The 14,298-nt window shown below is 39.4% G+C and overlaps 2 protein-coding genes across 6 annotated transcripts; one reads left to right on the top strand and one right to left on the bottom strand.

The window, feature by feature from the left end:
* The first annotated feature begins 746 nt into the window (after positions 1 to 746).
* wdr20a (WD repeat domain 20a) lies at positions 747 to 7,584 on the top strand. The gene is made up of 4 exons (XM_085391823.1): positions 747 to 1,019; positions 2,940 to 3,122; positions 3,557 to 4,900; positions 6,461 to 7,584. The coding sequence occupies exons 1-4, from the start codon at positions 756 to 758 to the stop codon at positions 6,512 to 6,514; spliced, it is 1,845 nt and encodes a 614-aa protein (XP_085247949.1). The 5' UTR covers positions 747 to 755; the 3' UTR covers positions 6,515 to 7,584.
* Positions 7,585 to 8,620: 1,036 nt separating this feature from the next.
* Positions 8,621 to 14,276, bottom strand: mok (MOK protein kinase). Of its 5 annotated transcripts, none has more exons than XM_085391825.1 (12): positions 13,957 to 14,276; positions 12,140 to 12,254; positions 11,703 to 11,792; positions 11,562 to 11,632; positions 11,395 to 11,473; positions 11,262 to 11,310; positions 10,986 to 11,164; positions 10,655 to 10,756; positions 10,096 to 10,269; positions 9,788 to 9,947; positions 9,518 to 9,715; positions 8,621 to 9,282 (listed from the first exon to the last, which is right to left on the bottom strand). In XM_085391825.1, exons 1-12 carry the CDS (start codon positions 14,138 to 14,140, stop codon positions 9,205 to 9,207), a joined length of 1,479 nt encoding a protein of 492 aa, XP_085247951.1. In that variant the 5' UTR covers positions 14,141 to 14,276; the 3' UTR covers positions 8,621 to 9,204. The 5 variants fall into 5 exon arrangements, with proteins under 5 accessions (XP_085247951.1, XP_085247955.1, XP_085247954.1 ...); XM_085391829.1 differs by lacking the exon at positions 13,957 to 14,276 and adding an exon at positions 13,485 to 13,716; XM_085391828.1 differs by lacking the exon at positions 13,957 to 14,276 and adding an exon at positions 13,523 to 13,716.
* Positions 14,277 to 14,298: the final 22 nt, after the last annotated feature.

The following is a 14,298-nucleotide window of genomic DNA, read 5'->3' as shown; positions in this document are numbered from 1 at the left end:
CCATCAGGAAGGAGGTTCTGCAGCATCCGGTCCCGTACCAGCAGACTGAGAGACAGCTTTTTCCATCAGGCCATCAGACTGCTGAACACGTCATAGACACCTCACCTTAACTACTGGAACTTCAACATTATGTATTACTGTACAGTAATGCCACTGTTTTGAACATGTCTCAACTCTGTATATTTTTATATATTTATTTATTGTTTACTCTATTTAATTTGTAAAATATGTGTACACACACACACACACACACGTAGAAAAATATTTAGTATACACATCCAGAAATGCATATACTATTATATATTGTACATATATTTATTAGTTTCAGATGTAGCCATTCTTGTATTTTGCTTGTTTACATTATTGTATTTTGCACAACTCTGTTGCTTGTGAAGCTCGCACACAAGAATTTCACTCACATGTACTGTACCAATGTACCTGCACATGTGATGTGACAATAAAAGTGATTTGATTTGATTTTGATTTGATAAATAAACTTATTCCTGAGTATTTGAAATTTCGAGATATGTAAATGTTCACTCACGGGCGAAAATTAAAATCAAAATTAAAATCTGTGGCTGAATCAAACTTCTGTGTTAAGTTGATAATGCAAGGTCTTAGATAAAGCTGTCACAACTTGTTGAAACCAGTCGCATCCCTTCCACCAGTTCCACCGTGAGCCGTTGGGGGGAACGGGAGAGTCGGAACGGCCGCTCACATCCGTGCGTAAGATCCGGCCTGGGGGAAAGGGATGAATGTTAATTTCAAAGATGGCGGCGGAGGGAGGAGGGAAGGAGATGAACGAAATTAAAACTCAGTTCACCACTCGGGAAGGCGTCTACAAACTTCTCACTCACTCCGAATACAGCCGTCCTAATAGGGTGCCTTTCAATTCACAAGGCTCCAACCCCGTCAAGGTCTCTTTCGTGAACGTCAACGACCAGTCAGGCAACGGCGACAGGATCTGTTTCAATGTGGGCCGTGAGCTCTACTTCTACATCTACAAAGGCGTTAGAAAGGTAGCATGCTAATGTGGCTTATGCCTGAGGAAATTCGCTATGCTGCAAGTTAAAATGCCACACTGCTGTGTGAGGTGTTGCAGGAGTTTAGGCGTGTCAAGTCACTCTGACAGGTGCTTGACTTTGAAATTAGCTGGCAGCTAGCTACTTAGCTCAAAGCTAGCCTATTAGTTAGCTAGCCAGCGTAACTGGCTAACGTTAGCAAGCCAGTAGCTACCCCGAGGCCAGGGGCTAAAACTCCCGTCTCCTATCCGTCACTCTCTTTACACTTGATGGCGGGTTTTTGTAGTTTTGCAAATATCATGTTGGTGAAGTTGACCTACTGTAACGGTTCAAGTTGACAGAGCTTAAATGGTGTTTATAACGGGCTTGGTTTGTAATAAAACTGTCCGTGTCAGCATTGACAGATTTACGTTGCCACCCTTGACACCTGTAGAAGACCTTTTGACTGACAGATATCGACAATCACGGTGATGCGGATTCATGTGGCTAACTGCTGCCGTAATGGCACTCTGATTTTGGCTTAAGAATTCTTCTTGAGAGGCTGAGCTAATCAAACTGAGCTGATTTGGTATATTTTTGGTATTTAATAACAATCAATGGGCACATAGTGTTATTGTGATCTGCTACCCCATAGTTGAGCATAATGTGGAAATCACATAGCAATTAATATGAATACAGGTCTTCGCTGTCATTGAGTATCAAAATTAACTGTCCACGTTACTGTTGATAAAAAATATGTTGTCGCACCTTAATGTGGTTATTAACGGATACCTGATTTGACATCACAGATTGAATGAGCTCTTTGTTCAATTGAACCTGCGTATAAAAGCATTTTCCATATTTACACACAAACATGTCATGTGTAGCCATTTTTTTTTCAGAGGGAAATAGTTGTATCCTGGTTGAAGGTCTGCCATATATTTGAGCTGTTTGAAGCAATTGGGAAAAGGAAAAAACTCGTGTGACCTCAGGGTTTTTAATATGTGCAAGTTAACATAGTTAGAAAATGTTAAATGCCAGGTTACTACACAGTTGGCAATTACTTCAAGTCATATATTTTGGAAGGCTTGGTAAGTAAGAAATGTATTCTGATATATTGTAGCAGACATACTTTTTGAAAACAAAAAACACAAACTAGAAATGTACAGTAGCTAGAGTTGTACAGTAGCCATCACTGTTGGCACATACTGGTTTTTGGAAAACATCTGCATGTCAGCCCTCAAGCCAATGTGTAATACAGCAGGTATGTTTAGTTGTATTGTAACATGATGAAGTTTTCTTTCAGCCTTTGTTTCTGCCATTGTGAGGCAGAAGTCTTGTGATTTTGTACTTTTTAGTGGACTCTTGATCAAGACCTCCATTGACACGTTTGCTCTTTGAGGCAAGACAAAAACAGTCGCATGTCATGGAAATGGAGGAACCCCTGAGTCATCACCTTACCCTGAAAAGAATTTTCCGTTCTACCAGTTGTTCAAACTGTTAATCATTAACAAATTTAACTGTTGTGTTATATTAACTGTCTGCAATGTATTTACTGCAGCTTCTTTACAGTAGTATAATACTGTTTCCTTAAAATGGCTAAAACAACTGCTTTTTGATCAGTTTCTCTATAGAGAAAAGGCATGCCCTTGCTCTTCATGCTCTTCTGTGTGTTTTTCAATGTTTAGTATTTTGCTTCCAGGCACTTGTCTTATACGCGGTTCAAGATGCTTGATTTAAAACGCACTGCCTCAGTCTTAAAGGTTTGATAGTTTGATATAAAACACGGCACTCTCAGCTGCTATGGTTTATTACTGGTAGTGTGACTAAGTATAGACTTTGCCATGCAGTAGAGTAGTTGGGCATTTTAGATATTTGAAGGTTGCTGCAATCTGTATGCATTCATTCCCCCCTTGCAATCTCGGTCTCTGTTTTCAGGCCGCTGACTTGAGCAAGCCCATAGACAAGCGCATTTACAAGGGAACGCAGCCCACGTGTCATGACTTCAACCACCTCACAGCTACAGCAGAGAGCGTGTCCTTGCTGGTGGGTTTCTCAGCAGGACAGGTACAGCTCATTGACCCTATCAAGAAGGAGACAAGCAAGCTCTTCAATGAGGAGGTAAGTCTAAAGGACACAGGTTGGAATAACATCTATGTACTATTTTTGTAGTACTGTTTAAGGTTGCACCTTACCGTCACCGTACATATTTTTTTTTTAGGAACCAGGAAGTGACAATATGGTGCTTGCATGTCATCCAATCCCACAGAATTGATTATCTTCTACTCCACAATTAATTTACAACTGATAAGATTTTTTGTGTGATTAATGCATTGATATTCTTATGTATTTAATGCATCTTAATGAAAAAAAAAGTCAAGTAAAAGTTACTAATAACATTACCAAATGGCCCAAAGCTTGTTGTATTAAAAACTTAAAGCTTGTTGAGCATACCAACGTCAATTTTACTGTATTAAAATTATTATTTTTTGTCTTCCCCTTCTCTTCTGCTCTCTCCTGCCTCTCAAACCTCAACCTATTTTTTCTCCTGACAGAGATTAATAGACAAGTCCAGAGTAACATGTGTGAAATGGGTGCCAGGCTCAGAGAGTCTGTTTCTAGTGTCTCATGCCAGTGGGAATATGTACCTGTACAATGTGGAGCATACCTGCGGCACCACAGCGCCACACTACCAGCTACTCAAACAGGGAGAGAATTACTCTGTGCACACTTGCAAGAGTAAATCCACGAGGAACCCTCTCCTTAAATGGACTGTAGGAGAGGGAGCTCTGAATGAGTTTGCCTTCTCTCCAGATGGGAAGTTCCTCGCCTGTGTAAGCCAAGACGGCTTCCTACGGGTGTTCAACTTTGATGCTGTTGAGCTTCACGGCACCATGAAGAGCTATTTTGGTGGTTTGTTGTGCGTGTGCTGGAGCCCTGATGGAAAATATATAGTTGCGGGTGGAGAGGACGATCTAGTGACTGTGTGGTCGTTCTTGGACTGCAGGGTCATTGCTCGAGGTCACGGCCACAAGTCGTGGGTGAGTGTGGTGGCTTTTGACCATTACACCACAAGTGTGGAGGAGAGCGACCCGATGGAGTTCAGTGGCAGCGATGAGGACTTCCAGGATCAGATGATCCACTTTGGACGAGACCGGGCCAACAGTACACAGTCTCGACTTTCTAAGCGTAACTCCACAGACAGCCGGCCTGTTAGTGTTACATACCGGTTTGGCTCAGTGGGGCAGGACACTCAGCTGTGCCTATGGGACCTCACTGAGGACATCCTTTTCCCGCATCTTCCCCTCTCACGGACACGGACACATACTAATGTGATGAATGCTACCAGCCCTCCTGCAGGTGCTACAATAATCACTAACACCTCTAGTAACACTACTAATGGAAACAACAGTGGTGCCAATACTCCTGGCATTAACTCCATCGCTACTACTTTACCACGTTCCAACAGCCTTCCCCATTCTGCTGGCACCACAACAACGACGGCAAACAATACCAACAAAGCCAGCAGTGGCGGTGGAATCAGTAGTGGTATTATGGACAGCGCCATCGCTACAGGTGTGAGTAAGTTTGCTACACTGTCACTCCATGATCGGAAGGAGCGCCACCACGAGAAGGACCACAAACGCAACCACAGCATGGGTCACATCAGCAGCAAGAGTAGCGACAAGCTCAACCTGCTGACAAAAACCAAAACAGACCCTGCCAAGACTCTGGGCACTCTGCTGTGCCCGCGCATGGAGGACGTGCCCCTCCTCGAGCCCCTCATCTGTAAAAAAATAGCACACGAGAGACTGACTGTACTCATATTTTTAGAGGACTGTTTAGTGACTGCTTGTCAGGAGGGATTTATTTGCACATGGGCGAGGCCAGGCAAAGTGGTAAGTTCTTTTTAATGTAGGAAATGGGAGGAAATTTGAAATGATGGCGCTTATGAGTCGATAAAGCAGTTAAGAAACTAAACTTATTTTGAACGCATACGTTAAACTGTGGATATTTGGAATACGATTTATAGCTTTTATAGTCAAATTGCCACTGAAGTAATAAACATAAGTTATAAGACTTGGTTTAATGTACACCTGCTTTCCAATGCCCAAGTTTCAGTGGGAGAAAAAAAACATCCTATGCTATGACAATACAGTTTGTGGTTATATAATAAGATAGAATTTTCTGTGGACCTGTCAGGTGAAGGAAGACATAAGATGTATTCATTGGTTCGCCATAATGATCTCGCAATGCATAGCCAACAAGTCATTTGCATATGTGGTCACATTCAGAGGGTTATGGTTGGGTTCTTGTCATCAGATGCATTTCCCGTTCAACAAGATGGTCAAATTTCATCAAGCTCAGACACTCTCAAATCTCGTGCACACTTGTTTTTGCTTTTTTCGTTTTTATCTCTTAGAGTTTTTATTTCCCATTAGCAAAGCAATGATCAAATCATGCAGGTGATATAAGCAGCTTCTCCGTTATAGCTAGTGCTGACTGTTGATTTCTCCAGTTAAAATGACTTGCCATTAGTGACACTTACTTTGTTAATTCTGTAAAGGCTCCGTTTAAGCTGTCTCTTGGTTAATGTGCTTTCTTCAGTCCACTGACTTTTTTGTGATGAAGACATTATCACTCTGCAACCACTATTTATGTTGATTTTTGTTGCCCAGAAGACAATTATCTATCAAATTAACATTTTGAGCAAGTGAATTTTGTGGTGTCGGTATGTTTGAGCTGTGATATCAGTTATCAACATTAGATCTTATTTTCAGGTTTGAGATGCAGGTTGTGAACAGGTTGGCTTAATCATTGTTAGTCTTCATTAAAGCTGCGACCAGTTTAGGCCAGCTGATCGGAGACCTAAACTGAAACTGTTTGGATTTGATAAACTGCTATTGAATCCCAACCCTGCTCATATTTCACCCTTTATGCTAATAGCTCTGTATTTGCCCAGGCTCTCTGCACTTCCCCACACGCTTACAGCAAAATATGTTTGTGCACACTTGCATATCCAGAATTGCACATATAGTCTGGAATATGCAGCATAACTAAAAGTCTTTGTATTGAAAAGACATATGGTTAAAAAATGCTTTAATGCTGAGGCTGTGGAAAAGTTATTTTTTTAATACAAAACCCACGGCTACAGAGAAGTGTGCTGTGTTAAGGATCCAGGTGCATTGTAATAAAATGTCAAATGTTCATAAAGGTCCCATCAGGAGGGTCATAAGGCTAGTTATAAAGTGAAGTGCCTTTATCGCGGATGTTATTACACCAAGCATTTATTTAAACCGCTGTGCACAGGCTCTTCATTTCTTGCATCGGTTGGAATATGGAAAGATGGGACGCATTTTCTAATGAGCTGTTTGTTGTTTGATTTTTTTTTTTTTTCCTTTCTTTGCTTCAGTATGTGGACTTTCCCAATGCAAATCTCCTTGTTTTCCTTTTTTCAGGGTTTATTGTCATCCCAAAACCAAGCCAGCTCTCCCAGTGGAACAGTAGTATAGCCACAATATTTCTGCTGCTAAAGAACCCTGCAACCCAGAGTCTGATGCTGCTCTTCACCCTGCAAGCATTGCAAGTTTTCCTTTTCTTTTCTACCCCTCCCTCTCCCAGTTTTGTTAATGGCTTTTCTGTTGTTTTTTGTTTTATCACTCACTCGACCTAGAGAAGGAATGGAACAGGAAAAGGTGTGGTGCAATTGTGGACTATTGTGCTTTTGTTCTCGAGTTTTAATACATTTTAGAATTCTTTTTTTAAATCTTTTTTTTGTTTGTTTGTGCGTGTGTGTTTGCGTGCGTGTGCGCGCGTGTCAAATCTCATTAGGCTTTTCTGGAATTAATGCTTGGCTTTGTTAGATGCAAACCAGACAACTGTGGCTTGAGACTAAAGGGATAGTTCATTTAATTTTCATAATCATCTTTTTTATTTTAATGTTGTCATTTAACCCAACTCAGGGTTACTGACTAAAATATAAACTTTAGAAGAACTATCCTTTTATGACCAAGTGCGTAAGCATCTGAAATTTTTGCATCCATCCACATTCACCCACCACTTCTCTTTTCTTGAATAGAATCTCCCCGTTGATGACTTTGCACTGATTTTTGTTAGCTACTTTGTCGTTTTTTTGTTTTATAACTTCTCTAATGAAACAAAAAAAGAGAGTTGAGGATTGCCTGGTTCCACTTGGCTTTACCATCCTCAGTCTTGAATTCTGAATCTATATAGCTGGATGCTGCAATCATAGTCTTTTTAAAGAAAAAAAAAAAAAGGTTTGCACTTAAATTAGTTTATAGAAGAATATGGCTTTACATTTTTTGGGTGTGCTCAGAACTCACAGATGGCTAACAGTAGGTCAAGAAAATGATAAAAAATACAATTAAAACCTTTATCTATTGAGCATTTATTTTAATATTATTTCAGATTTAAATCTGCTCTGTATCATAATGTGTATATTGTAATTAATTGATTTGATGGGGGCCTAAGCAAACTACCATTACTCCAGTGGAAGTTTTGTCATTGATAGTTATATTTCTAAAGTATACATATTAATAATATTAAAATAATCTTGAATACACTGTTTGCCGTTTTCATTCATTCCTGCACTCACGCCTAATTCATTTGGTATAACAAAAAGCTGTAATGTGTGTTGTGTGGAATTTCCAGTGGAAGTCTGGCAGATACTTGAATCTTAATGCTGCTCAACTTCAGAACTGCTGTTTTTAATTTTTATTATTTTTCTCCAGATTGAAATTTTAACTAATGAAAGACGAAAAACAGACAAACACAACAAAGGAGGAGGCTTTTCCATTTGACAGTTATGCATTTTTAATGCACTGATAATAATGCCATAAGTGACCCCTGCATTAGATGGAAAGCTGATGGAGCTTAAATTACCCACTTTCTCATCAGTTTATTCTGTCAGCACATCAGGAGTTTGTCGATAATATGCGAGCTTTGAGCAGTGGTTAATACAACATTATACAAATGGTGCTTGATGAGTTTTTCTTTTTACTCCAGTAATGTTTCACAATGATGTGCAGACTGAGTCAGTCTGATTTAAAGAGCTCACAGCTCTGAGAGAAATGAAAAGCAACAGTCCCTCGAGCGAAGGGGTATGGAGGTACTGGCCAAGCTACATTTTTGCATCCAACAAACATTCAAATATCCTTTTTAAACCTAATCTGCAGTCAGTTTCTAAGCATAACTGTGCAAAATCTGTTTCCAACTACAACACTGATGCTGAGGACTGTTTTAAGTTCTTGTTCTTGACATTTGTACAGGAAGACTGGGCTTTTTAAAAAATTGTTTATTTCAAGGACTTCCATCACATCTCTAGAAATAAAAAAAAAAAATAAAAAAATTAACACCACCTCTGAATGTTTTCACATTTATTACTTTTTACAACTTTGAATCCCAGCAGATTAATCAAAGCTACTGTGTGGAATGTGAAGATTTCCAGGTAAGGTAGTGCACTCTCCAACTGGACCTCTCCTATCTTACTGGGGGGGAATTCCCTGATCTCAGGTTTTCCTCAAAAATATTTATGTCAGCTTCTGGAAAAATATGAGTCAACAAAGTTAGTGGAGATTTGTTTGAAATGTCCCTTTGTCTTAAAAAAAAAAAAACCCAGCTGTTGAAACTTCCAGAGTATTACAGTGAAGTCAAACTATAATTATATAGAGGCAGTCTCAGTCTCATTCAAGTAACGTTTTAAACTTCTAAAAGTGGTTTTTGTAAAAATAGCTGGGAGGTCAGAGCAGGGTAGCAAATTGAAGACATCTGTGTGCACTTTTCTTTTTTGGGGGGGGGGGGATGTTAAAATTGGCTTAATCATTTGATTCAAAGTTGTACAATAATAAAGCTCAAGCCCAAGTGGCTGCTTTTTGCAGGTGTCGTATTGCTTTACAAGAAGTTCCCACTGTACAGTGTGTTCAATTTTTAAGAGTAAAACTAAACCTCCATGCTCTTAATCCGCGGCATTAAAGAATATGCCGTTTATGAATTTCAGTTGTCAGTTTGCAGTTGAGATAACAGGTTTTATGGTCTTCTGTGACTCGCGTCTCAAGCACAGTTGTGATGTTTTACAGACGTGTCTTCTCAAGTTATCCATTTCAGTACAGGTCTAGCCAGTAGCTTTATTTTTTCTTTCTTTTTTTTTTTTCTTCTTAATGTAATACTTCCTGTTTTTTGGCTCTCAGCAGCCTCCATGTTTTCTATCCAGAGGTGGCATATAGTAGGTCTTGAAAGCTGCATGGTGTGAGTCATCCCGGGGCTGTGAAGAGAGTAGATGCAGCCAAATGAAAGGCCATATCAAAAAGCATCATCAGGGCACTTGGTTAGTGGTATTAATTTGATTCTTCACATTTTTTTCTAGTGACCATTAATATGCCTTTTGTTTTTTTATTTTACTGCATTTGTGTAATGCTCTTGGTAGATGTTATTCCCAGAAGGTATAATGAAGAATTCAAAAATGTGAAAATCCTGGTGTCTGTCATACTGGTGTTTACCTTGGCCAACTGTGACTGGCACTTTTTGGATGTGATAGTTGGCAGTGTGCCTCTGTGAGTGACTGTAAATGCAGGCATAGTGGAGACTGGGAAGGAGATCTGCGGTCCCGGTACAACCACGTTGAGCTTGGGCAGCTCTGCTGGATAATGAGGGATGTTCCGTCGGATGAGGGTGTCTGCTACATGCTTCATGTTGTGCTGGAAATAGAGAAAGTATCAGATGTAATTTGGTGGATTTTATTGGAGCCAACTTTTAGAGCTTTAGCTTACACTCATTAAAGGTGTTTGTCTTGTGTGTCTCCCTCTCAGTTGTTTCCCAACTCGAGCTGGTCGACAGATATGGTCAACTGAGTTTTGTGTCACACAACTTCCGATTACATCCATAGTCCCAGAAACTCTGTGAAGACTCTCGGCCTTCTTATCTGCCATCCTAGGAGAAGAAACACAAGAGCATATTTATTTAAAACCCTTAAGCAATACACTCAAACTGTGACTTTGACACTAAGGAAGGCTATAATTTAACTTCTGGAAAATATTAGTTATCAGTTAAGATACATAAATACAATTAAGCACTTCACCTTATTTCCCTAAAGTATGTGTGCCTTAGGGCTGTTTCAGCAGCGATTCGTTCATCGGGGTCATAGGCAAGCATTTGATAGAGGAGAGACAGAGCTGGAGCTGGGCATCTGGGGACTAACCGTGAGATGCCAGTGCCTTTTTTTGGAGGGAAGTTGAAATGCATCGCTCTAGACCTGCACAGACATTACAACACCGGGACAAGCATAGCTGAGCACATTAAACTTCTGTACTGATTAGCTGATTTTTTGTGTAATAACCTTAGCATATTTAATGAAGCCATGCAGAATTTTGTGATAATTGGAGTGGGTATAAATTTGTGTGTGTAATTTGGATGAAGTTTGTAACAGAGTTTAAATGTATTTTCAGCCCTAGCTCCCACCCTAGTGTACTTGGAGTACTTCATTACATTTCTTAAAGTTGTAAAAAAAATAAGCTGAATCTAAAATATTTATACAGTTCAAGCATTAATGGAAGGACCTGTATTCACAATTTATTTGTGCCGCTTTCGGTCACATGTAATTACCATAATGAACTGTAATAAACATAATGACCACCTACTGCTTGAACTTTTGGAGCAGACTTTGATCTGGTGTTCCCAAAATATCATGAATCTTGGCAATCTGGTCCAACTCGTTGGTTCCAGGGAAGAGAGGATTCAAGCTGAAACACACAGGTATTATTGACACAGCAAAGCCATTCACACAGGTTTCATTTCACATTTGTTTATGCTGGGGGTGGGAAGACAGGAGGTCGAATTACACAGAAAGCTGAGAATGCAAAGAAGGGCAAAGGCAATGCTCTTGTACAAGGAATGAAGTTTAATTGAAATGCAATGTCCTCTAGCCAAACTTCAAGTATTACAGGTGAAATTCTGTGCTGCACAGGATACCTCATGATTTCAAAGAAGACACAACCGGCGCTCCAAATGTCCATCTTGAGGCTGTAATACCCGTCAGTGAGCAGGCACTCTGGGGCTCTGTACCAGCGTGTGGAGATGTACTCTGTGTGCGGGGGCTTCGAGTACACGCTCCGACACGAGCCAAAATCGCCAAGCTTCAAAATGTTTTGCTGCAAGTTGCACAAATATATGTTAAAAATGACACTGAAAATAAAAGTGCAACTATTACATTCTTGTAAGTCTGATTACTGCAATGATGCATCTCACCTTTATAAGAATGTTTTCTGGTTTTACATCTCTGTGAAAGATCCCACAGCTATAAAAGAGAACACAGCCTCAGGATACCCAAATAATGCCTTTATTTAATCATTTCATGTGAACTTGAGTGTTTCCTTTTTACCTGTGCATGTGTTCAAGCGACTTGCAGAGCTGGTACATGTAGTGCTTTACTGTATGTTCGGGCAGAGGTGTTTTTCTTCCTGCAAGGAATAAAAACTGTTTTGATCCTTAAACAGCTACAAAGTGAGCCTAAAAGTTAAAGTGACTCCCTGCCAGATTTAAACTTACCTTGTATATACTCATAGATATTCATTTCCATCAGCTCACAAATCAAAGATACCCTTCCAGTTTCCTTGTCACTGAAACATTTTGTTAAATTAACATGACGTAACATATCATATATTTAACTACGTGACAGGCAACACTTACAAAATCAGTTCATGTAGCTGGACAATATTTGCATGAGGGCTCAGTCTCTTCATTGCCTGGACTTCCCGCAGATTGTTGGCCTGCTCAAGACTTAACAACAGAGTAAACCATTAGCACATTTAATATGACAGAGGATGTACTTTTTTTTTCTTTTCTTTTCTTTTTTTTTTTTAGCTTTTATTGCGATAATACAGGAACTCTGGGAGGGAGTGCAGAGGAAGACACTCAGTAAATGGCCTTGGGGCGATACCCCTACATATATGGGTTGCTTTCTTAATTCAGTGAGCTACACCAGGCTTACCAGATTTAATGACCGTAATTGGTGCATTATTGTGAACAGAATACTCAACTGCTGACTTATGTATCAATTGCCCTTACAAAGCAGAGTATGGGGGAACTGCACATTACTAACTGACAGCTAGTTCCAGAGTACATACCTGTTTATTGTCTGCTTCATGGCTTTACATGCATAAAACTTCCCATCTTTTAAGCTCTGAGTTTTCAGGACCTCTGAAAATGTGCCTTCCCCAATTTTCTTGATTATTTTGTAGCCTGCAACAATTCATAAAAAAGACATATAAAAGGTTTTCAAAAAACAAGAATACATTATTTCTCATATTAATATTATGAATAATTTAAATTGTGTGTGTAATTGCACAGGAAAAAAACAAGTCTGCCTAATCTAGAGGGGAATCCTGTGCTCCACAGACAGTAAAAACTAGAACACGCCCCATTGGACAATAAAGCCCATGATAATTTTGGTGGGAGACAAGGAGCTGTCATTCTCTAATTTATAGCCCTCAACATCCAATTGAAGACATTTTGTCTTAAAACTGTGAGAAAACAATGAAGACTATTAATTTATCAAACATGTAAGTTGGTATAAAATCATTTTTTTTCATACATCCAACAGTCAAAAACCCAAAGATAGTCAGTGTGTTATGAATGCAGAGGTCAACCTATTACCCATATAGAAACTAGGGTCTTTCAGAATTTGTTACTTACAAATGTAGCTTTAATTTTAATGATTTTAACTAACTGGTAATAACTATTTTACTCCTTCTATCACTTCTCTCCACCCTGCCTGAACTCTCTTGGTCACCTCTTGGTCACTGCTCCTTGCTTTGGACGCTTGATCCCAACTCATCTACCTTCACTACCTCTACTCCTTGCATCCTCATCTTTTGTACCAACTCATTTTGTATAACAAAAGCTGTAACGTCTGTAGTATGGAAATGTCAAAAGTGGAAGTCTCGCCTTTTGTATCTGTCTTTTTCTAATTCACACACATAATAAATACACGAAAGAACCCACAAGAGCAAAATCACTTCGTGTCGTCTATAAAGGAGATTTACTTTTGTGTGACTGCAGCTTTGACAATCTGTATAGCTAAATTCAAACCAGATAACATCATTTTTTAATGCTCTTTCTTGCTAAGAAAGCTGATTTTTAATGTCTTAACTATCCAAAATTAATAAGAAAAGTATTTTTTAATATATAGGCTGTCTATTTTTATTTTTTTATTTTAATTACTGACTACTGTTTATAGTCTCTCTCTCTGTCTCGCTGCATGTCTGGCAATAGAAATGGCAAATACGGGCGGGCGTGTAGGTCAACTCTAACGTTACCAATTATCGGTATAATGCTGATTTAATGTATGGGGAAAAACATATAACTAACAATAACATTTACTTAGTCAGTTACAGTTAAAACAGCTCATAGTTAGCAAATACACAAAAGACATTTGTAAAGAAACGTAATCGATGTGTAACCCAGACAGACCTGTCATCACTCCGCTCAGCTCCTAACTAGTTACTTACGATGCATTCCTTTGAGTTTTAGACACCACTTATGCGTCGACTATCCACAACATGCATATGTGGATGCTTCATTTCGCTCATAAGTTAAAAAAAAAAAAAATATATATATATATATATATATATATATATATATTTTTTTTTTTTAGCGTACTGTTGCGTCAAAAGGACATTGAAGTCGCATTGAGGGTGCTAGCCTAGCGCCGTTAGCGTGAATCCTGTTAGCTGACCGTCGCCCTGGTAACGGAGCACGCCTTCGCCCTCCACTTTGACCTGAAGGAGGAAACTGGAAACTCTAGCTGCTTCCCTCACATCAGTCCGAACATGGTTTGAATTAAAAGAAACAACAAAATATGGCCTGTCACGTATGAAAAGTGCCACTCGAGCTGAATTATTCGCAGCAGGCCCAGATATATAGCTGCAAATCGATTTCTTACCTTTTTTCAAGAGATGAATGGCAGCTGCTAGTTCGGATGCTTTTTCGTTAAGATGCGGGTTGTTATTCTGCATGTCCGCAATATTCCCCCTCTTAATCCAGTCGGTGTTAGGTGGTGATTTGTACTCATTTCGAAAGCTTGCCCTGTTTTTTACGTCAATGAGCCAGTTTGAGTAGTGCATCATTGTTGCACATTTATTGGTAAAATCTAGACCATTAGCTTAAAAGCATACAGAAACAAGTCCCGTTGGAGCAAAGCAGCCGCTTCACCTACATTCATATAACAAGAATAACGTTACCAGATAAGAGTCCTATTCACTCACGACCACTGTGCGCAAAAGGC

This window comes from Rhamphochromis longiceps, linkage group LG19 (assembly GCF_057381845.1).
Source record: "Rhamphochromis longiceps isolate RC_006_pf linkage group LG19, R_longiceps_female_GT1.1, whole genome shotgun sequence".
Lineage (NCBI taxonomy): Eukaryota > Metazoa > Chordata > Actinopteri > Cichliformes > Cichlidae > Rhamphochromis > Rhamphochromis longiceps.
The sequence above is the reverse complement of the archived record's forward strand: the minus strand, read 5'-3'. Positions and strand labels throughout refer to the sequence as shown.